The following is a 23,847-nucleotide window of genomic DNA, read 5'->3' as shown; positions in this document are numbered from 1 at the left end:
CGCTTGAACAACACATGGACACGAGCACAACCTAATCTCCCCCCTTTCTTTTTCAGTCTGGGGAGCTTCTATATTGCTCACCACATGCTGAAACAATGACAATCCACCCCATTTCATTCTCAGAAAGGGGGTGGAAAAACAGCCACAATGGACTCAGGATCAGGTTCTGATTTTGACCCTTCTCTTACCATCACTGATCCTATGCCTTGAAGAGTACTGCACAGCAAAGGACTTGAGCTGAGCATGCAGAGGTCCATCTTCCACAGCAGGATTCTCCAGCCACTGCAGCATCTGCATGAGGACTTTAAAGAAGAGCGAGGAGAAGGCGGTGTCCTGGGGTACGCAACGCTGGGGAGAGAACACCAAAAGTTACAGTTGTAAAGCTAGGGAAGGTGCAGCTGGGAGTCCTGGTGGTGGGGAGTGTTTGTACGAACCTGACTCACCTGGTACTGGCACAGCTGACGCATCAGTGGGCAGGAGATAAAGTGGTTTCGGTGCATGGCCATCACGAGAGCCCCGCTATGTGGAGAGTTCATCAAGGCTGCCACTGCCTGGAGAAGACGCACTGAAATCCCTGTCACCTGTGTGTTCCCTTGGCGGATGCGAGCCAATTCCTGACCCAGTGCCTGCTGTAACGCCAGGGAGATCGGGCGCGGGTTCGAATTCTGCCACCGGGGATCCGGGTTCAGTGGGAACAGCTGACAGAATATTGGAAGACAGCAGGCTTGTATGAGAACAAAAACAAAAGGACCATCTGCACAACAACAGTCACTGCCTCAGGGGACTGGTTACATAGGGTTGTTCCCTGAAATGGAGAAATCACACTTGGCTCTGACCGTGTACACTAGAGGGGACCAAACGGTCCCTTCTTTCCAAATATTTTAGGGACCTAGGGAGGAACAGGCAAAGCAGTGTCCATATAGATCAAATAAGACTACTGGTACTAATACCCGGCATTTACACAGCAACTATTGTCCAAGGATCCACAACCACTTCATAAATATTACCAAATTAAGCCTGTAGAACCACACAGATAGGGAAACTGAGGCAAAGAGCAGTTAAGTGACTTGCCCACAAAACTACTAGTGGAAGAACTAGGTCTCAACTTCATTCTCTAACCAGAAGATCTTTCCATCAGTAATTCCATTATCTTTAAAACGGCAAGGCCCCACCACCAAAGACTTATAACTCCCTCCCCCCAAGCACTGTGAAAGCAAGTGGTCAGAGTTCATTAAACCAGGCTTAGAATGTAGGTGTTGGGTCTGGAAAAGGCACTGCAGCAGTTGGGCCCAGGGATACAGAAGGGGAGCAGCTGCAGACAAACCTATTCTCTAAATGACAGATGCAGTAGCAATACCTGAAGAAACATGCCCGCCAGGTCATCCTCAGGACCTAGGACCCGGATCTGAGTCAAGGCCCGGATCCTGCTCTGTCCTTGTGGGGTCTCAGGACTAGTTTTGGGCTTTGGAGTGTCAGCACTGTCTGCAGGGAGATTAAAGGAACACTGTTATAGGCAAGTGTTACCAACTGGGGCCCAAATGAAGAGATTTGCCCCAGTTTTACAGACCCCAAACCAGTAGAAAGGTAAACAGCAGCCTTTTCTCCTTAGAGAAAACATGAGGAGCTAAACAACACGGAGAAAAATCCAAGGGTAGAATTTGTTGTAATAAAATGCTCCAGAGAAACCAGAATTCCTCTCCTAGCCCAGGAGTGGAGATAAGGAAGTTCTAGCTGGGGCTGGTGTCCATTGGTGGAGCAGTTTGTAGGAAGGGGACTGATCTCCTCTTTCAGCCTGGGAGCAGCCTGAAGGACAACAAAGCAACCCACACTTCAGAAAGACAGACTGGGTCTGGGTCTGACACAGGCTGAGGTGGAGGATTGGTCAGTTCTTTGTTGTGAGAGTGATTAGTGTATGTTGTGCAATACCTCGACGTGTTGGCAGGGAGGTGGTGAGCAGCGAGTGGAAGGTCTGCCCCCCCGTAGCTCCTCTCTCATGCTGAACCTCTACGAGATGAGCCATGTAATCTGAAAAAGAACAAAATATGACGCTAGATACAAGATGCTGCCATGTGGACAGCTCCCATTCTGCAGGGAATTTACACACCCCTCTGCATTCCGAGTAAGCAGAGAAACCCCAGCAAGAACAAACCCTGTTTCCAAGACAACCAGAAATCACCCCCAAACAATCCCCAATCTCTCGCGAGCCAAGCTAGAAAATGCTACACCCTTGAGAAACACATTCCAAGCCTACTCAGACAGGCCCCCATGGACAGCAATGGCTGCTAAGGTGGCCTTGACAGAGGTCAGGCTGAGCTATCTTGGATCCTACAAGGAAGCTGCAAAATGATTCAAGCTAACAAAGGAGGTTTTAAACAGCAGGTCTACAAAGAGACAGATTCCCAGACAGCCTAATCTTAAGATCTTACTCTTGTCCATGATGTTCTGCTCCAGCGTCTGTGGGTCGTGGGACACTGCCTGATCCAGGTACTGCAGGAGTTTACTCATACTGGAGACAGGGATCCCAAAGGACTGAACAAAGAGAAGCAGTTGCTGCGGTTCCAGATCCTGCAATGCTGAAACACACACATGGCCAATCAGAATCCTCAGGTTTCTGAGTCACTCACATATAGGACGACATGTTCGTTAGCAGGTCCATGGGGTTTTGGACACGCCATCAGTAACACCTTTACTAACAGGGCTGCACAGGACCTCAAGCCAACACTGACAGCTGCTTATGGGTTTCTCTTGGCCCTATACAGACTCTACACATATTTTCCTTCTTATTGCATTCTCCAGTTAATTCACTCCAGGGTTAATTTGATCAAAACCTCAGGAACCAAATCATTTGTATTAAAAATAACTGCCACCCTCTCTGTTGATGGCCGCAGGCAGGAATTATTGAATAATTCCATCACTGGTGAGAGAGAGCTGTCATTTAATTAGTAAGGAAGGGACAAAACCTCTGAATGCAAAGCACAGATGGCAACGAAGAGCCACCTGATGCTAAAAGATGCAGCTATCCGTTACATTATTCAGGCACTGCTACTGACATTGTAAGCGCTATCATGTGCTATGCAAGCTGTGATATGCACTCGCCCGAGTGGTCAGAGGTATGTTTTCAGCAGCTTAATTCAGTCAAAGGACTAGAAATGGATTTGGTTTAAGTAAAAGGAAGGTCCTCTAATTCCATATCCCTTGCCCCCTTTAAAATAAATGGTAGGACTCAATAGTCAAGCTGGCAGTACAATCCTAAGACGACTTTAGAGGCCGAACAGTTCCCCGGCCTGGTGCAAATGCCAAAACCACAGTCAGTGCAAGACAGGCCTGGACAGAGCTCAGAGGTAAGCAGATAGAACAGCCTGCGTTGTGCCAGGGCCCTTGATGATGGAGTGGAGAGCTGCCTAGAGAAGGCTCCCCCCACCCCCCTCGATTGAATGCTGCTGTTTATTCACCTTCCACTTGGATTGAATTGCAGGAGCCTGACGCTAGTTGGCCCCAGTCCTTAAATGCTTTATACTAATCTCCATGTACCAGTGCACCCCTCCCCCCGGAAGAGAAAGAGATTGTACGGAGACAACACAGACTAGCATATAAGGGGTAAGTGAAGAGTTTACACCAGTGGTTCTCAACCTATTTACCATTGTGGGCCGCATATGCAGTTCTCTCTGTGTTATGTGGGCTGCATCCACACAATATATATACTACCTGTACGGCCCTGAGGATATCACATGGGCCGCAGCTGTGTGATGATTGGGCCTCCTGCGGCCTGAGAACCACTGGTCTACACACATGTCCCCACTTGGACTGGCCCAAAGTCCGTAAGTCTCTGTTGGAGGGCAGTGGAAGCCCTTTAGTAAACAGCCTAGTGAACAAAGGCAAGAGGCCTGTGCTGAAAAGAAAAATACAAATCTCCTAACAGACACGCCCCTCTATCCCTCCACTCATCTCCTGGGCCCCCAACAGAGGTATCTACAGCACCTATGGGATGAAGACTGCTGAGATCTCAAAGGAGCTGGGCTAATTTTTCAATGCAGCATTTCCAAATCTTTCATTGGCTTTGGCAACCCAACCCCCAGCACGTATCCCTTGGGCCCCACTCACCTGCATCCACTAGGCGAGGGACCTCCGAGCGGATCATGCGCAGCTTCAGCCAGTCAGGAAGCAGCAGGGCCTCCTCTGAAGTGTCAACAAGAAAGGCAGTGGGGAGGGGCTTCTTCTCTGGGAACCAAATGTCCAACAAGGCGCAAAAGTCACCTTCCCCTGCATAGCAGAACAGTTACAAAAGTTATTCCACATGCGTATTATACATGCTGATATACCCCACCCTTCTCAGCGTAAACCAGGTCACTTCCTTGCGGAGAGGCCACAAACAACCATTTTGTTTCAGCAACAAAAGACAAGCTTAAATTTGGTAAGAGGAATGTGAGTCGTATGCCAAAGGGCCTGGCTCTCACGCTACACTGGGGAAGAGAGTTCCCATCAGTATCTTTAAAATTGGCTGCTGCCAATAAAAACAATGTTCAAACATAACCCGCTGAACTGAACAATGGATCTGAAATGTGCCCGACAGCTCCTAGGATATTTTGTGTTACTTGCTGAGCAGAGACAAGGTGCTTAAATCAAATAGAGAAAAAAGTAACATACATTTCTTTGTAATCTTAACAGGCTCGCAACATGTCCAGAAAAACATGTATTTGTAAGCCCTGCACTCCCTGCCCCGTAAATCTCCTCTGGTTGCTGCTCTGAATTGTTGTCTAGTTTAGTAGAATGCAAGCTCTTTGGGGGAGATCCCTCGCAAACAAGGCATGTATCTTGTACACTGCTGGGCACTCCAATTATAACAAACAGCAACAGAGAAGAATACAGACATTCCTGGCCCCAAAAGGGCTTACAGGCAAAGAGACAGGAATGGAGAAAGGTGGGACACACTGGGATTTGAGCCCGGATAACTTTCAAAGGCCCAAAGGGAGAGCTAGTCAATGGGCACCTCCCTCCCTCTTTGAAACTTCCCACAGCATTTGGAGTGACTAAAAGAACCCAGATGGGAGGAAGAGAGGACAACAAATAGATGATCATGGCTGGCAGAGTGGAAGGGAAGTGGAAAAAAACAAGAAGAGAGGCAAACTATAAAATCATGAGTGGTATAGAGAAAGTAAACAAGGAAGTGTTATTTACTCCTTCTCATAATACAAGAACAAGGGGCCACCAAATGAAATTAATAGATAGCAGGTCTAAAACAAACACAAGGAAGTATTTTTGCACGCAATGCACTGTCAACCTCTGGAACTCCTTGCCAGAGGTTGTTGTGAAGGCCAATACTATAACAGGGTTCAAAAGGGAGCTAGACAGATTAATGTAAGATAGGTCCATCAATGGCTATTAGCCAGGATGGGCAGGAATGGTGTCCCTAGCCTCTGTTTGCCAGAAGCTGGGATTGGGTGACAGGGCATGGAACACTTGATGATAACCTGTCTGTTCATTCCCTTTGGGGCACCTGGCATTGGCCACTGTCAGAGACAGGATACTCGGCTTGATGGACCTTTGGTCTGAGCCAGTATGGCTGTTCTTATATTCTTATGTTAAACTCTACGTCACACTTCTTAGTCCATGCTCCTTGGTTTCACAGCAAGCAGTGAGCTAGACATGACGGAGAGGCAACGAACCAGGGTTGGATGCAAGTTACTTCCACACATATGCCACATAGCCAGGTATTTGGAGCGTCTAGTAAAGATGTAAAAGCAGTATGCAGAATTTTGAAGAGAGGTGGGTTTTGTTATCAGCTTTGATACAGACAGCTGAGGACTCTGCAGGGGGCACCAATCAATATCAGAGATGCCTCACAAGAAGGCAATTCCTCAAGCATAGGGCACAGGTCACTTGCAGGTTTAAACTAGTGTAAATGGTGGATTCTCTGTAACTTGAAGACTTTAAACCATGATTTGAGGATTTCAGTAACTCAGCCAGAGGTGAGGGGTCTATTTCAGGAGTGAGTAAGGTTCTGTGGCCTGCAAAGTGCGGGAAGTCACACTAGATGATCACGATGGTTCTGACTTTAAAGTCTATGAGTCTAAGTGTCCTGGCTTCCTGAGCAGTGCAGGGTGAGGACCCAACTGCCTCCTTCTCCAGGATGGTGGAGGCTGAAGGAAGTTACATCCATGACTCAGAGCAGCGATTCATGTGAATCGGTTTCAATGCACATTACTAACCTTGAGGTGGTCCCAGCGTCAGCAGAATGACCATCGCATGGACCACAAGAATGTGCATGGTGGCTGTTTCCCCACTAGTCCAGCGAAGGAACACCTGATCCTGGGACTCAGACTACAGGAGGGGAAAGCAAAATAAGTAACCATGAAAGAAAGCACAGAAATATGAATGCTAGGAGAGCTAGAGAGACGCAGACAGCCGGAGGGAAGAGAAGGACCCAAAGAAGATAGCGGGAGATGCTTACCCAGCTGTACACCTCCTCCCCTTCCTTGCTCTGGCGCATGCGCTTAACGTAGCAAGAGAAGATGGAGAGCAGAGCAACCAGCACTGCCTCTGACTCAGCAGAGTACGAGAGTTTCGAGAAGAGATGAGACATGATGGTGGAGCGTTCCACTATGAGCCTGGCCACGTCCTGCAGGGAGAAGAGACCTGTGAAAATCTTCACACGGGCTCACACTGGCACTCCTGCTTCACTCCCTAGCCCCCTCCACTTTGATTGCTGGAAAAGCTATTTGCCCACCGGGCCCTACCCTGGATCAGTCCACTGTCCATCTTGCCACATAAGGGCCACGAGGATGTTATGGATGGAACTGCAATCTTTGGATAGGTGCGCAACACTGGAGCAGGTGTAGCACAAATCATATTCCTTCCTTACAACTGACAATGCCCCCTCTGCTATGGCATATCCCAATTTCCATACACCTATAGCACAGGAAGTGTTACCAGGTTTAAGTCAGGTGGAAGATTTGTCACGGTTGTTAGAGGACTCAGCGATCCCATGATGTTTGTTATATTTTAACAAAAATCGTAAGTTAAGACACCTGAGCACGCGCGTGCACAGAGCCTGGAGACCAGCCCAGGAGGCAAAGAACGATTCAATAGACTCTCCATGAGACCCACACCCCATCACTGGGCAATCACCAAGGCAGAACAGAACCCCCACGAAACGCAAGAAAGTGCTGGCAAGGCACCCTTTAAAATCTGTGAACAATGAAAGATGCCAAGTACCCAAGATGGCCCAAAGGATATTTTAAAAAATTCAGAACTCCTCTTTGATTACTACAAAATGTACCCGACTTGTCATGTTGTTAATGCCTCACTCCCAATGTCCCAACATTTATCATATACCTAGGTATTAATGGCAAACACTCTCCAGCTGGGTCCAGAGACTGCGCACTCTATCAGAGTGGGGATTATTTTTTTTTAAAACCAATCTATAGTCTCAAATTCACCATCCTATTGCGGATGGCTACCCACCTCCGAAAGTCATGTGCAGTCTGACTTCCAATGCGAGACACATGAAAGAAACAAGCCACCCCTGCGTGTGGCTTGTAAACTCATTAACAGTTTGTACAGGAAGCCTCTGGCTCAGTTATAACAGATCTCTAAGTTATGAGCCTGTGGTCATTACAGTGCAGGGAGATGTGAGCTACAGTGTTTCCCTGTGATCCCTCAATCCCTTCTCTTACCAGAGAGAGGTCATTGTGCTGCCCCTGATCCTCTATGGGGGCGTGCTGGGATAGGTACACCAAATAAGCACTGATGGTCTGAGGATCGGTCTCCATGTGGATGGCCTGGAACGAGAGGTTTTCCGGTTAGTGATCATTAGACGATAGCAACAAGCAGTAACACGTTAGGGAACATCCCTTATCCCAATATATACACACATCCATTTGGTTCAGTTTAGCATCAATAGGGCAGAGAACACTCTGCCTTCAGAGCAGACCATTCCTATCCCTGCCCCACCTCCCCAGTACCTCCAGTTGCTCCTAGTCAACTTTACCTGTTGCAAGGCGACAGATGTAGTTGCCCTAACACTGTCAAACAACGGCAGCCTCGGCAGGTCTCTTAGCAGCCACTGGTATCCCTGCAGGAGTTCAGAGTCACCAGAATCTTCCTCCATAGGGTGCTCTTTTTCCTCTCTATCACGCAATCCCCCTTCCGACAGCACCAAGGACAGACCCTGCAGGGAGATGTACAATGGACAAAGCCCATGTATATAAAGCAACAGCTGGGTTAGCATTTTCATACTGAACCATAAATCAAGAACCCCAAAGTGGAAACAGAGCTTCAAATTCCATCCACTAACAACCTGAAGGTGATGTGTATGCATCACAGAAAAAACATGGACTCCGGGTCACTGGGACCGGCCATTTGTGTTTTAGCAGCAACCAAAAGAACTCTCTACTTAACAGTTACTCCGGGAGAGGTTTCAGACTACTGTACAGCGTCATAACAATCAACATGGAACACATGCGAGGAGAGCACCTCTCTAGTGTCCTCGTGGTACCATGTATGTTCAGAGAAGTCTGCAGTCAATAGCAGTTTCCCCATTTACATTCTATTGGGAGTACCCCAAGGACAACAACTGATGATTTCCCCAAGAGCCCCAGGATCTGCAGTCTGGATTCTGCACGCATAGCATCTGCACCTTAATCCCAGTTTAAGTGAACATACTCAAAAGGACATAAAAAGAAAAACCAGCTTCCGAACAGAGGTGGTGTTTTAACAGCAAAGAGCAACGATCAAATTGGTACATTTAGGGAGACCTTGAGGTAGGCCACCCAGCAAGGGTGGCCTCCAATACACATTTTACTGTATTGCTCCTGGACAATCTGCTCACTTGGAAGGACAGGACTCTGCAGCCCTGCCTGAGCAAAGGTGATAGCAAAGCGCCAGTGTCATTTGTGAGGTCCAGGAAACAGGAGGGAAGAGTTCAAATGGACAAACGAGGATGGAGCAAGGTTCTTGCCTTTAGCTAAAGCAGAAAATGAGGAACAACAGCCACATTCAAAAGCCCCTCCATGTCCAAGTGCTGTCTGAAGCCATGTAAGTGAGAGACTCTGCCCATCGTTCCTGGAAAACCCAAACCAGTTACTGTCTGTTCTTCTTACCTTCATGGCCAGCACTCGGGAGGCCACCTGAGAGGAACTGAGGCGCCGCAGGAAGTAGTCCAGCACCTCACATGTGGTCTGCTCATCAGCTCTGGGGCCCAAGAGCAAGTCCTGTAGGCGCCCAAGCAGCTGCCTCTGCTTCTGCTGTCTCTGGAAAGAGAAGGTATCCGTCCAATGAGATCATATCAGAACCAGGCCACTCAAATACCTGAAGCAACCAACCCAGGAGGCCACTTACCTGGCGTTTCTTGGCACGCTGTTCTTTACTTTCTCCCTCCTCCTCTTCCTCGCCTGAGGCAGATTCATCAGCAGCATCATGCAGCAGGAACTCACAAAGACATTGCACCGGAAGAACATCCAAGGAGCCCTCACTGGACTGAACCAGGTCTGCTAGCCATGGCATTGATTGGGACGAGGCCTAGGGAACAGGACAGATACAATGAAGGGCTGGAAAATCCAGGATCTCCTGCATGTTTACCATTGCACTGACTGGTGAGGGTCTCCCATTAGTTCTCAAGCAGCAGAAGGCAATCCCCCCTGCCCCTCCGGGGGAAGAGAAATAAGCCACTTTTCCTTGCATCTGATTCATCTCCTGCTTTCTGCCCCCACAGGTCCCATAAACCCAGGCTTCAGGCCCCTGCATTACTGGGATACCTCCCTGCAGAAGCTCCCATGCTCCCTCCAAGCTACAGAGAGGCCAATTCCAGTCTCCCACATCCTCAGGAAACCCACCTGCCTCTGAATGATGTTGAGTAGAAAGTCTGGGTGGCGGCTGCGGCATAGGAGGTGTCCTAAGCGGAGGGACTGATTTAGGCTTTTCACCTGCTCTAGGACATGTGGCGGAGGTCTGCGTGGGGGGCCCCTGCCAGAGAAACAAGGAGGCTTTACATACAGCTAATCCCACCCTCACAAAGATACAGATATGCACTGACTCAACAGTGCATAAAACCCACACATGTGACAGAAGGGGTAGGAAGTGGTCCAAATGGAGAGGGCACATCTCATTTGTGTTACACGGCCACCGAATCCTCTCTCACCTCGGCCAGTCACCACTACCCTACCTTCGCCCACCTGAAGGCCTCTGCCTGGGGCTCTCTTCCACCAAGTGAGATCTTCAGCCTTGTTTCTTCCTGTCTGAGGATGCCACTACAAGGGTGGGAACTCCCTGATTGTACCAGAATGGAGAAGACTACTCACTGGGGGTCCAGACTGGTGAGCTGGGACAGCAAGAGGCTGCTGCTCTCTGTAATAGTCTGCTTTGTAGATGCAGCAGCCAGATGACCCTCAAATGCAAGAATCTCCTGCTTTTCCCGCTGGGATATTTGGAGCTCACGATTAATCATCTCTGTGCGTGTTTCCTCATCCGTCAGAGTGCAGGGGGGATAGGAGTAATTACTGCGAAGAAGAGGCACAACAATTATTTGACCTTCGGTGCTATAAATTCTGCACTGAGCAAAGAGTCCAAATGCCAGACGGCATTTCTTGGTTCAACCAGACAGCATGAAAATACGAATGGACCTTCTGAATGTGGATGAAAAGCCAAGCCCTTTCCAACAAAACATGTCCCATGCATCCCTTGGTCTTACAGAGCCTGGCTTCACTGCCCATCAGGGACAGCTGAGGGAGGTGCCCTCGCTCTTTCTAGACTCCGCCACAGCTGCTGCCCAGCTAGTTTCACTTCTGTAAGCTTTGTGCCAAACCTTCTCTCCCCCTACCCCTCAGACAGAGAAAGGAAGAAGCCATCAGGTGCAAACTTGGTTCAGAAATCCATTCTCTTCAAGAGTGGGATGAAACGGAAAGAGCTGAACAACACTCACTTAGTCATGACCATTTCCATGAGCATCTTTAGCGTGGGATACTCCTCCCAGGCAGCCAACCCTGCAACCCAGGAGAAAAGGGCAGTCAGAGGATTAGACACCCAGTCAGGATATTTGCCTAGATGTGTGTGCACGGAGCATACCACACTCCCTCCCCATCCCCCTCAGACTCGTTCCCTCACAAACAGAACAGGGGCACTCACAACTAGTCCCCCTGCTCACACTATGCTCCACCTGATCCAAATTCCTTCTAGACACGCCCCCAACCTGCAGAGCTCTGCTTACGCAGCGCATATGCATCAGCGTGGAGTCATGCAACAACAAAATCTAGCCATCCTCATGTGCATCTTCAGCTGAGACAGCAGAGCTCCCTCTTGTGACACACTTCAGCTGCGCTGGTGCTCTGAGAAGTGCTCATAACTCACCAATGTTTTCAGGGTTGAATGCGGCCACTACCAGGAGGAGAGGCCAAGCCTTCCAGTAGAGGGTAGAGATGGCTAGATTTGGAGGCTGATACCTGAAAAAGCCATTGGCAGAACCAAGTTATTTGTATTCAGAGTTGCCTGTTCTAACCACTAGACCAGTGGTTCTCAACTTATTACACATTGTGGGCCGCATATGTGGTTCACAATGTGTTACCTGGGCTGCAGGGGCCAGGGGGCAGGGAAGCGGCAGCCCGGACCCCGACCCTGGACCCCGTGGGGCTGGCCAGCCAGCAGCCCTGACCCCAGAACCGGCGTGGTGGTCGGCTGTCCTGACACTGACCCTGCCGGGAGGTGGGGCAGCCAGGAAACTGGCGGATCCCTGGTGGGCCTTTAGCACACAGCTGAGCCGGGCCACAGTTATGTGCTAATTGGGCCGCATGAGGCCCGCGGGTTGAGAACCGCTGCACTGGACACATTGCTTCTCTGCTTAGTTTTTCGTTGTTTGCTTTCAGCATTATCAGAGTCCTGCAGATATATCAGGTGAATACCCTTCTCAAGTGAGTGTGCACAGAGACCTGGAAAGATCATCCGCAAATACCCACACAGACCAGAGGAAAGTCCCTACCAAGCCCAGTCACTGGGAATCAGCTCCAGGGTATAGATCCCACCCTCTGCTGCCCATAAATTCCCACCAAATCAAGACATTATTACAAGCTTACTCTAGGGAAGGGTTCCAGTACTCTCGGAAACAAGGTGAGCAGGGGCTAGAACTTTGCAACTAAGAGTTTTGCATCTACAAGCCTTACCCTGGGGGAAGCTGGATGTTCTCCGGATGATGATAAGTACACAGATTTAAGACTGCATCAATCAGTTGGATTCTCTCCACCCTCAAGACCTCTACATCTAAAGTGGGAAGAGAACAAACAGGTTATAGACATGGGTACTTGGCTGATAGTTCTTAAGGAAACATGCTAATAAGCTGTACTGAAAGGCTAACCTCAAATGATTCTACCATCACAGGCTTTGGGAACAATCATAATGTTTATGGAGAAATCAGGATCAGCTCTATAATTAAATATATATTGAGTTTTTCAGCTAAAGATGAGTTTTAAGTTCTTTGATTAGGGAGAACATTTTTCAAACCTAACAAGCACTACACTATTTACTTCTAGGGAACAGGTTTAGAAGAAAATTAGCAGTAAATCCATTCAGTAGTTTAGGAGTTCAGAGACATGAAAAATGCCCTTTTTCAGTCCAGGTCTGCTGTCTAACCCTTCTGGGCCCCTCTAACTTACAAACAACTATTTCAACACTTGAAATAATGCAGCATTTAGAGCATTAATACCACATTTTCATTGGTGTATCTAACAACAGAGTCTAGTTTTTTCACTTTTTAGACTTGTGTGTTTACTGCTCAATGCCCAGAGTATGCTATGTGCTTTAGAGACATGCTTTAACACCACCCTGAACTCTGCCCCAGACACACTTATAAACAATCTACACATACAGCTGAAATCACATGGTTATATTCGTCTGAGTGACAGCCACACTGACAGAGTTCATAACTACACCTGGTTGGCCAGGTGATTTGTGAAGGAGATCTGTCACAAGTCAATATTGAATATAAGCTGTAAGGCCAAAAGAATACTTTAGTCAATCACCTTAACTCATTTTTTTTAGGGTTTAGAATATTTTTAATTGACTTTTATGCTCTACGTAAGTGTTAAATTACTGACTGTAAAAACATTCGTTTTCTCTGGGTAATAACGATCGCATTACTTAGCCCTTATACAGCCAGTAATTAGCAAATAATAACCCACTGTGCAGGTGTGTTTAGCTCACTTTCACGGTGGCAGGGAGATGAGTGACTTGCCCAAAGACAGAGAGAGAGCCAGTGGCAGAAAGTTCCTGGCTCCTAGTCGCGTGCTTCAACAACTAGATCAAAACGCTCTTCCCCAGTCTAATGCAGATGGACTTACTAACTGCTCCAACCATTCTGAGGTGTATCGGGGGAGCAGTGGTACACGTGCACTGGAGACTCTCTGAGCAGCGTGGAGGAGGGACAGGAGTGCAACAGGCTACCCGCTCTCAACAGGGCAGGAATTGCTACGTCACCAGATCATTTTCACGCAGCCCTGCGCAGCATTCCTACCGTCTGCTTGCACGGCCGCCGCCCGCTTCACCAAGTGATCAGCAAGCTCCATGGCGTCGGCAGGGCCGAGGGGTGACCGTGACAAACCAATGACAAGGATCCGCATGAGCGTGTCTTCAAGGATAGGCACCTCCGAGCAGAGGCGCAGGAAGAAGCTGGGAATGAGATATAGAGAGAAGGCCGTGACCCAGTGCCCAAAGAAAGGGGAACCTTTCCGGATGACAGCCTGGGGCTGGGCTCGTATTGCTTGGACACGGAGAGCAGAGGAGAGCCACGACAGCCCACATTAAAGCCATGGAAAATGCTCGCATCCCCCAGCTTAGTCACATACAAGAACAAGCCCCCTTCCAGAACATGGTTTAGTTTGGCCCCTGCAATTGAATTTTACAGACTCAGACAGGCAGGCTTCAGCTCCCCAGCACCACACACAATGCAGGCCCATTCTCCCTGCAGCCACAGCACCAACCAGTGTGCGGATGGGGGGAGGAGGAAGAGGGCCAGGTGAAGACTGGAGAAACCCAATCTTCTGTGAGAACCGACAGGGACAATGAAAACCTCAGCAGAGCAGATGTCTCCAACACAGAGGTATAAAACATCCTTATGGGCAGCTTAGTTAAGCACCAGAAATGTCTGATTTCTCCTCTCCTTGCTGCTACAGCTATGCCCATAGAAACCCAATTGCAATGCACTTACTTGCGGTCGCTCTCAGGGGGCCAGTTGTCCCATTTGTAGTAGGTCTCTGGCTGCTCTGTGAACAGCACCTTGTGGAGACTGCAGAGAGAAACAATACTAAACTCTTAACTCTCATTGAAATCCCGTGCATCTTTCCCCGGTGTGTGAACTGAGAGCCCTGGAGACTGGAGCGCAATACAATCCACAGAAGAATATACGATACAGGCAGCAGCCAGGCGAGCCTCCCCACACTGCTAACATGCCCCAACCCTGACCCGGAAGGACTCCCTCCTCAGGCAAGAGGAAAGTTCTGCCAAGACTAACCAGGGGAACAGCTACTACCAATTGCAATGGTGATGGGTGGTGCGATATGCCCGCCGTCTTCAGTACTTCCAAGGAGACCCCAATAGCCATCAGGTGGGAACAGATTTCAGTTATTACCGACCTCGGCTGACCTGACTGATCTTTTGGTCCCATTACCAATGCCTCAAACCATCTAATCCCCTGTAGTATATTCTTGCCTGCAAGGGCAGAAAGTCTCGGAGACAGAGCTCTATCTGGTCTCCACTCTACAAGAACATCCCTATCTAGGGACCTTTCCCTCCATTATCAGATCAGATCAAAACACAGGTCCAAAGGGGCTGTTTCCTTGACAGCATAATTGGGATGTGAATACTGTGGAAATACTATCTAAAGCCTTTGGCATTAAAGTTTGTACAGAAGTGCATGTGAAATCCCGAAGGGAAAGCGAATCCATCTCCCTACCACTAGGGCAGAGCGTTCCTGCTGCGTGGCTGTTGGGAGGGGAGACACTCCAGTTGCTCTCAGGAGCACACGCATTGTCTCTACATAGCATGTTTAGTAGAGTCAGTGATGTGACTAGGGGGCGTGGGGGGGATTTCCAGAGCAGGTTTGCTAGGAACCACTCCATTCAACTGAACCTCATACCAGTGCACGTAGTCCTTCGGAGCCAGTTTGCTGATCGATGGAACCACCGTGTGGAGCCACCAGACAGCATCGCGCTGGATGGCGGCAATCTGGTTCTGGAAGGAACGCAGCACCTCCAAGTCTGAAACAGACATACACTCAGGTCAGGAACTCTGCACATATTTCACAGCCCCCTGGGAAGCTGGAGGGTGGCTGTTATGAACAGCCATCTCACAAGCAGATGACTCCAGGGAGTCAACAGTGACTAACCCGGACAGAGGCCCAGCACACTAGACCAGCTAACCATCCACACCCACCACTACGAACAGCACACACATTTGGTAGCAGAGGGGCTTTCTGGCACCACCCTTGGGAACTAGAATAAACCCTGGGACATTTTAGCGGAAATGCAAGGCTGAGACAAGGACACACACAGGCAGCAGCTTTCCTGTTAGTCCAAATAGTTGGCTCTCAGGTATTTTATAATTCTCACAGCTGCTCCATCATACAAAAGCCAGGTTTCTGAACTGTCCCCCACATCCCAACTCAGTCCCCCTTTCCCCCTCCTAGTACAGGTCTCCCAGCCACTGTTTTCTATGGCTATTACAAGCACCTCTGCTCTGAGTGATTCTCAGTGTTGACTGTGCATCCAGCTGGTAGATTTATTAAGATGTGGCCCATCACACCCCAACACCACCAGACAGGATTCTAGGGATCCTCTCCGAGACTCAGCCTCACTACTCCCAGCTGCAATGTTCCCCCGATGTTCTCTACCCCACATGTCCGATGTTCAAAGGAATCCAGGTTAGGAGGCTTACTCTTTTTCTCTCCTTTGTCCCATGCAATCCCAGCCTCCTTCACCTGAGCCGTGATGCCGAGCATCATGGAGACAGCCAGCAGGTCAGTTATGTGGATGACAAACCGCTCCTAAAAAAAGATCACGACAGTTGATATCCCAGCTGCATCTGGAGGAGGAGTGCCCATCATCCAAAGGTGCACCCGCTGCCAGAGATGCCTGTAATATCATGCAGGGTGCAGAGGTAACGCCAGGGGTGCCAGTGTGGGGGTATTGGGACAGGAGACAGGCAGGAGGGCTCATAAGTCCAAATAGAGTGGACAGGGAAGAACATGGCCACTAAACTGCAAGGAGCAATAGCCAAGCCATACAGACAAGGAGGAAAGGGGATGAAGCATGTCCCCCTGAGCAATGTCATGGAGGAAATAAGCAAGAAAAGAGAGCAGGTAAGCCACATAGAATAGAAGGGAGAGCAAGAGAGCACTGCATGGAGGGGTTAAGCCATCAGAGAAGCAGAATGCCACAGAGTCCCTCAGGATACCAGTTGGAGTGCTGGGATGAGAAGCAGAGGTGGTACGGCAAGATGAGGTGGTACCTTGAATTCCATGTCTGTATATTGGGCCTCCTTCCGCTCCTGCATGAGCCCCAAGCAGAAAGCCTGGAAGTTGATCTCATGTTTTGTCTGTTTGATGATCTCTCGCAGCAGCGCCCGCGAGGCCCGCAGATAATCATCCTTATTAGTCAGCAGATCCTGGAACACCATGGCCAGGAACTGAGGCCACAAAAGAGAAGCCCTTTAGTGCCCAATATTCAGCACCAACATCCATGGACAGAGACTAGATACATCGAGTCCCTGCTGGTGTTATCGCCACACCGAGGCCTGAATGAATTCACTGGGGAGCTCTAATGGGTCAGCCACAGTCGCGGGGAGGTTCTCCTGAAGACGACAGCACCACTGATTACAAAGGCACACACCAAAAGGGTTCGGGAGTCTGACAATGCCCGTGCACGTTTGTTTCAGACAAACACTGTACACAGATTTCCAAACCAAAGGAAATACCCGTGCAGTTGGGGAGACTCCATAAAAATAAAGATCGAGTTCAGCCACTCCCTGCCCCGCAGGTATGTACTGATCACACACACAACACCTGCAAGGCCACGGTCCCTACCTTGGGTGCTAGCTCAGAGCTGTGCTGTAGCACTGTGTAGAGAATCTGCATGTTGTTGGGGTTTCTTGCATTTGAAAGTTCATTGAAAATCACAAACTTGACCATGGTGCCCAGGTTGTCCCTGTGAGCATTCAGCAGCTCCCTGCAAGGGGAATCCAAAGTTAGCAAAGCATCCCATGGACCAAGGATTTCTTACTATTGGGCATACAGTTCTAGTCTCTGCGCTCACGTAACAAAGACGGGAAGGGAAGACACCATGTCCTCCAGCAGAGAGAAAGGACTGTCTGCCAATCAATCACTTGGTGACACTCAGAACTCCACATGCCCTCAAGAGGGGATGCTGAGAGACTGCACTCAACCAGCCCTCCCTTCCAGTTCTTTAAACAGAAGCTGGGCCCCTCTGAAAACACTGCACTGCATTCAGACTGACACACGCTCCCATTAACTTGCTTACCTGACACACAGCATGTAGTGGTTGAGAAGGACTTTGGGTTTGAGACGGATTTTGATCAGGTTGGAAATGACCTCCATGTCCTCAGAGCCATGTGTGTTGCAGTTCATACAGACTGACATGAGCAAGTCCTGGGCTGGTCTGGTCAGCTACACAATAAGACCAGAAAGAGTCAACAACCAACCGCTATCACAGACAAAGTCAGAAATTCCTGGTCCTACTGGCCTGGCCTCCAGACAAATTACAGTGTAATTACAGCCTCGATGGTCAGGAGAAAATGCCTCCAACACTCTTACCTTTGGGTTCTGCAACCACATCTCAAGCCTCTGAACAGCCATCAGCCGGACCTCTTTATAGCCACAAGTAGCTGTCAGCAGTCGAAGGAGGTTCCTGGAGACGTTATCCATTGGCTGGCGTCGGTTGAGCTGGTCCCGTAGCATGTCCAAGACATACTCTTCCACACTCTCTGCGAGGTCTTCATATCTGAGGCACAATAATCCCATGTTTGCTCACGTCCAAACTCTTCCTTTACCTAGTATCTGCTGAAACACCTCCCACACATAACCAAGCCCTGGAGAGCACAGGCCACTCAACAGCACGGACAACAAACCACTCTGGTCTCCAGGAGTTGGCACAAACCATTCCAACGTCACTGGGCTGTATCTAGGGGAGACTCTCTCTCTAGGGTGTGCCATAGGAGAGCTGGTTGGGGGACGCTATAAGCTTTGCGAGAGTGGTTTCTGGATTAGGAGTCTGCACAGAGAGCTGCAATGCCAAAAGGCTCTGTAACTGGGGAGGGAAGGGGCACTGTACCTGGGCATAAGCTGTCCCTCCTGCTCTGGACTCATCTTCTCCTCTGCAATCAGCAGCTCACTCTGGCTGTCTTCCTCCTCTGCCATGGCGGGGTGGGGGCTGCTCCCTACAGATAGACCAACACACAATCATGAATGGATGTAACAACTCCTCAGCAACACGGCTTCCAAGAGACCCTTCACTAGCACTGAGGGATTCTGCTTCACGTAGCGACCTGCAACAGCCTCCTCCCCAGAAGTCCTCTTACCAGCGCCCCTGCACTGGTGTTCAGCCACACCTTGTCACTGCGTCCCCCACAATCTTCTAGGTGAACCTTTCAGGGCGTTGCAGTTCTTAGAGGAGCACTCAAATCCCATCCATTCCTCCCCAAAAGTGACCTTCTTCCCCGGTGGTCCTTGCATCTCTCAAGGGGAGGAGTGGGCACTAGAGAGCAATGAGAGGTGCCCCATCTCACCAAACAGGAGTGTGCTTCCCAAACCGTGTAAGCCCTAACTGGGATCCCCTCTGATGAGCTGTTACTAGACTATCAGGCTAAAAATATCTCTAGGCTCCGATCCTCTTCTCAACCACTTTGGCTCCATTGCCCAGGCACCTCCTTACCTGCACTAAGATCACCTCCACTGCGGCCAACTTCCCCATGTAACAGCATGCTCTTCGGAGGCATCTTTGTACTGAAGGCTGTCTGGATGTTATCCACAAATGTCTTGCAGTGAGGGCTGTCCACCCAGATGCGCTCTCCAAGCGAGTCCTCAATGTAAACCTGCCGGAGGGCAACAAGCAGAGTATAAATGGGAGCAATGCTGACATCTATCCATCTTCGGTACTTACGTGGCCCAGTCACTGAGACACTTGTGCACTTGACAATCTTTCACGTATTTATCCTCCCCACAGCCCTGTAAAGTAGGGCAGGGCTATTATCCCTGTTGCATGATGGGGAACTGAAGCCCAGAGAGACTTGCTCAAGGTCACACAGGGAACTTCTGAGGGGGCAGGGAACTGAATCCAGGTATCCCGAACCCCAGGCTAGTATCCTAACCACTGGGAAATCCTTCTTCCCCAAAACTGTGGGTCTCCCCCCTTTCATAGCTAGATCACTTCAAAATATTTCAGTCAGCTACTGCTGCAGAACTAACAAACCTGGCTCTGTAGCTCTAGCAGCAGAATCTCATGCTTTTAGACCCAGAGATCAAGCCCCACAGATGAACCATCCAGGAACAGCACTGCACAAGGATACGCTGGCTCCTGATTGTGCATCTCAGAAGGGAGAATATGAAGGCTAGAGAGAGGCACAGGAGGCAGCAGCATCTCAGTGTTGAATGAAAACCGAGCTGCAGACCTTCGTTTGAGAAACAGGGACTTCATCTCCCACAATCTTCCAACACAGCCACTGGTCCTGTTGCTTATCTGCCCCCACCTCAGACAGCGACCTCCTTTTTTCCAGTCTCCCCACAGCAATGACGCACTCACCCCTCTACAGCATCACAGGGTAGCAGCAACAAGGCCTCTGCTCCTCTCCAATGTCACCTTGCCCTCCCCTACATGGTGACAAGCACAATGACGTTGGCCAGCTCCTCTTGCCCCGCCCACCATGGCATCACCCAGTGGGAGAGCTCTCCCCATAGCTACCATGTACCTTGACAAAGATCTCCGGCCAGTTCTCATCCTCTTCGTAAGCCGCCATAAGAAGATTACAGGCCAAAACGGACACCAGGCTGTTCCCTTTGGCTTTGAAGTTGATGGAGGCATCTCTCCGGAGGAGGCTGCACAGTGCCTGGAAGATGTCAGACAAGAATCAATCCCTCAAAAGATGAAGACAAGGGAACACCTGTGGGTGACACTACAATGTTCGGTAACACTTGGGAGTTGTATAGTCAAAACCTAAAGAGAACCTTAGGCTACTGCCTCTGTATTAGTCAGTGACTAACACTCCTGCAGTAAACTAAGGGGGGGGAGGTGCAACACCCTGGCACCCCCTTATTCACCACTATCCTACAATTAGGCTATGTTTAGTACAAAGTATGCCTTGTTAGGTATCAGTCTAAAAGTCTTGATCTACTAGACACTGTCTCGTTGGATTGTACGTGCTATCACTGTATGTGAAGTTATGAGGTTTGGCTCTGTATGTGCTACTGAAACACGTTGTGAGGTAGAGAACACCCACAAGCAGCCTTTCAGGTAGAACAACAGAAAGTCCAAACAACATTAATGGCTTATTGAGGAAATACACACAAGCACAAGGATTACCCCAGGAACTGTGTACCACAGAAACCTCTCAGAGACAGCACATTACACAACGGGAACTGTTTGACCCAGGTCACAGCAAAAGAGCTTTCCACCAAATTGGAAGAAGATATTAAAGGGGGAAATTATCTCATGACTGCACCTCACTCTCCCTACAACAACACACCTGAAAGTACCGGAGGAAAAAGTACTGAACTGCAGGGGGAAGTGCTAGTCCCAGGCTAAAGGGATTTCTAGCCTGTGTATAGAAACTTGGTGGAAGGCTTGTATCATCAGTCAGGATGAGAGATTACTGATTCAGACCCTAATACTGCAGACTTAGTTTGCGTTTTGTGTTATTTCTTCTGGTAATCTACTTCGATCTGTTTGCTATCATTTATAATCACTGAAAAGCTATCCTTCTCCAGTTACTAAATCTATTTTATATTTTACCCAAAACACTGTGTGGTGCTTGAAGTGCAGAGAGGATAAATCTCAGCTCAGGAACAAGAGTTGGTGCACATCCACTTTCCTTTGCAGAAGTGGCAGACTGAGTTATAAATTCATACTGGCTGGGTTTTGACCAGGGCAGGATGGTAGAGCTCTGGGGTCTTAGGCTGGGGAGCTGGGAGTATTTTGGCTGTAGCCTCTCTATTGTGGATTCATGAGTGGCTGGCCAAAGCATTCATGAACACAGCTGGGTGTGGTCCCTGCCTGTGGAGGTTAGTATGAGTGCAAGCTTGGAGGGCTTTGCAGTTTGTCACAACGTCACAGTGCAAGAGGGAACCAAGACTGGTGAGACAGAGGGCTCAGCTGTATCTCAGTTCCAGGTGGCATCCCCCCAGAACCCAGTCACAGTAAAGGGTTGAGAGAAGGAAGGCACAGAGGAACCCACCATAAAGGTCACCATTACAGCTGTGTTAATTCAGCCCAATTCCTGGCACCAAGGCAAATGCCACTGTGCTCAGAGGCTCGCAGAGCCAATCCCAGCACTAGTAGGTCGGTGTCGGGAGCCCATAGTGCTCAAAAGTTGACAGCACACTGAGGTGACATCTCATCACACTTGTTAATCAAAACAAACGCAGTCTCACCTCAATAACCCCCTCGGTGGCAAATATATTGGGCTTGATTTTTGCCAGATACATCAGACTCAAGTACAACGTGGGGTCAGGCTTGGCTCTGTTCATTTTCAGCTGCTTCACCGCTCCACACAGCACCCCCTCAATGCGGTCGTCATTGCCTTCTGCCTCAGCTGCTTCAATCTCATCCACCAGCACAGTGGGGACAACTGCAATCACAGACAAACAGCTGTCAATACTGATCCCCATCCAGCAAAGACGGGCCCTGGGAGACTTGAACAGAGTGGAACGGCACCCTGGTTGCTTTTCCCCACCCCTGAAAGCTCTGCTGAAGACTCCTGTCCCCTTTTGCTTGTATTCCTTGATCTCTCTCATTTTGGATCGATCTAAGTTACGCAACTTCAGCGTCGACGTACTTAGATCTACTTATCGCGGTGTCTTCACCATGGTGAGTTGACGGCTGCCACTCCCCCATCGACTGTGCCCGCGCCTCTCACGGCAGTGGAGTACAGGAGTCGACAGGAGAGCAGTCGGGGGTCAATTTATTGCGTCTAGATTAGATGCGATAAATCGATCCCCGCTGAATCGATCACTGCCTGCCGATTCCGCGGGCAGTGTAGATATACCCTTTGTCTGTCTTCCTTTCTGCTAGAATTTAACCCTATTATTATATCGAACACCAGGGAGCGGAAAGACATTCTACAAAATGACATGCAACATGCAGACCCCCAGAGCTTTCATTAAAATGCACAGTTGCCCCCACCCCCACACATTAGTTACACAACAAAGAGTTAAAGAGCTTTAACATGGGGACAATGACTTCCCAAGGAAGAGACCTTTCAAGTGCTGGTATTGGATATCCACCTGAAGTGAAAAACTAGATGGAGCAGTAGAGAGAGGGAAAAGGAGGAGGGCCAAAAGCAAAACACTATGCCCGGATGAGAGGGGAAGGATGGGAGAGTGTTCAGGAGAGGGAATCCCGCCCGGCACTACAATATCATGGTGGGAAGCCTGCGGAGAAAGTGTGCCTGCTTTGCACTGAACACAGGAGGATGCTAGCGTTACACTCCCCATGAGCCTTACGCCAACAGTGGCATTACTGGGGAAGCACACGGAATTCCCCAAGCACCAGCATACAGACCCCAGAGAAAAGGCTCCTCAGCTCAAATGCTGCGTAGAAGAGCTGGATGCTACTATACCCCCTCTCACAATCACACAACTCCGAGCAGAAACCAGAATGTTGCTTTACCTTCGATTGGAATCACAGATGGTTCCTTTATGGAGGGTGAAATGGCCCGTTTCTCAGCCACTGCGGCCTCTGCCAGACGTCCCAGGGCACTCAGGGGAGGTGTGGAGCAGAGTTTGGGGCGTTTGGTCAATCCCGTCAGGCTGGATGCACTAGATAAAGCAGTGGACCCCTCCCGTTTACGCTCAGAGGGCAATCCAGCTGGCGCTGGCTTGAGCAGTGTGACGGCAGCTTTAGAATCATTGGTCTGGCCTTTCGACCCCAAGGCAATAAAATCTCCCGGTGGAGGATGAGCTACGAAAAGAAAACAGAGATAAGACCACAAAGTCAGAAGTCTCCATCCCCTTCCTTGAGCCACAAACCCACCCAGTGCTCTGGGCACCCCAGGCCTTAAGACAAAACAATGCAGAGACAAAGCCAAGGCAGATTTCACTTAGAGGCTGGCACCAGAGGGCAGGGCTCACAAGCAGCTGCCAGCCCTACTGGGTGGCCTGGGGGATGGGCACCAACAGCCCCACTGAGCACCAGCCAACTGGCCAGGCTCGGGGCACTATAAGAGCCTCCCCTTCTCCCTCCCAAGTTAGTGGCCAGTGGTCCCGCTCAACCCAGGCTGCCCCGGGGGGACCAAGGTCTGCCAGACCCCTCTCGCAGCCCTCCGCTGCCAGGGGCTGGGACTCACCTGAGGGCTTGGGCACCGCACTGGGGCGGCGAACCGTGGCCGGCTTCGGGCGATTCATGCTGCCGGGGTCTCCGCGCCACAGCGTCACCTGCAGGGTCCGGGAGAGGAGACATGGGATGGGGAGGGAACGAGGCCGTGCCTGATACAGCCTCACCGTCCCCCCGCAGCTAATCCGCCCCCCCCCCCGCGCCCCTCTGCAAACCCTGGCCCCTTGTCACTCACCCAATCCCCACCCGTAAACCTGGGCCCCCACCACTCACCCAACCCCCCCCCAAACCACCTCCTCCCCCCGCCATTTGCCGG

The 23,847-nt window shown here is 49.9% G+C and overlaps 1 protein-coding gene across 4 annotated transcripts in view; it reads right to left on the bottom strand.

The window, feature by feature from the left end:
- The window catches only part of INTS1 (integrator complex subunit 1), a 40,325-nt gene that overhangs the window by 11,257 nt on the left and 5,221 nt on the right, over positions 1-23,847 (bottom strand). For 2 of the 4 annotated variants that reach the window (XM_034783585.1, XM_034783586.1), the window contains exons 2-32: positions 23,545-23,632; positions 22,869-23,159; positions 21,632-21,828; positions 19,954-20,091; positions 18,921-19,080; positions 18,321-18,426; positions 17,804-17,990; positions 17,511-17,656; positions 17,057-17,198; positions 16,483-16,659; positions 15,910-16,018; positions 15,113-15,233; positions 14,186-14,263; positions 13,493-13,647; positions 12,147-12,243; positions 11,341-11,432; positions 10,916-10,976; positions 10,296-10,493; positions 9,831-9,960; positions 9,337-9,516; positions 9,099-9,248; positions 7,988-8,167; positions 7,674-7,778; positions 6,449-6,616; positions 6,207-6,318; positions 4,102-4,260; positions 2,427-2,573; positions 1,927-2,025; positions 1,358-1,482; positions 444-698; positions 189-348 (exon numbers count right to left, since the gene is read on the bottom strand). In XM_034783585.1, coding sequence (XP_034639476.1) covers positions 189-348; positions 444-698; positions 1,358-1,482; positions 1,927-2,025; positions 2,427-2,573; positions 4,102-4,260; positions 6,207-6,318; positions 6,449-6,616; positions 7,674-7,778; positions 7,988-8,167; positions 9,099-9,248; positions 9,337-9,516; positions 9,831-9,960; positions 10,296-10,493; positions 10,916-10,976; positions 11,341-11,432; positions 12,147-12,243; positions 13,493-13,647; positions 14,186-14,263; positions 15,113-15,233; positions 15,910-16,018; positions 16,483-16,659; positions 17,057-17,198; positions 17,511-17,656; positions 17,804-17,990; positions 18,321-18,426; positions 18,921-19,080; positions 19,954-20,091; positions 21,632-21,828; positions 22,869-23,159; positions 23,545-23,602 — 4,483 coding nt within the window. In that variant the 5' untranslated portion in view covers positions 23,603-23,632. Of the gene's footprint in view, positions 1-188; positions 349-443; positions 699-1,357; positions 1,483-1,926; positions 2,026-2,426; positions 2,574-4,101; positions 4,261-6,206; positions 6,319-6,448; positions 6,617-7,673; positions 7,779-7,987; positions 8,168-9,098; positions 9,249-9,336; positions 9,517-9,830; positions 9,961-10,295; positions 10,494-10,915; positions 10,977-11,340; positions 11,433-12,146; positions 12,244-13,492; positions 13,648-14,185; positions 14,264-15,112; positions 15,234-15,909; positions 16,019-16,482; positions 16,660-17,056; positions 17,199-17,510; positions 17,657-17,803; positions 17,991-18,320; positions 18,427-18,920; positions 19,081-19,953; positions 20,092-21,631; positions 21,829-22,868; positions 23,160-23,544; positions 23,633-23,847 lie in introns of those variants that run through there. The other 2 variants (XM_034783588.1, XM_034783589.1) reach the window with 1 other exon arrangement.

The sequence above is a fragment of the Trachemys scripta genome, chromosome 10 (genome assembly GCF_013100865.1).
Source record: "Trachemys scripta elegans isolate TJP31775 chromosome 10, CAS_Tse_1.0, whole genome shotgun sequence".
NCBI lineage: Eukaryota > Metazoa > Chordata > Testudines > Emydidae > Trachemys > Trachemys scripta.
The sequence above is the reverse complement of the archived record's forward strand: the minus strand, read 5'-3'. Positions and strand labels throughout refer to the sequence as shown.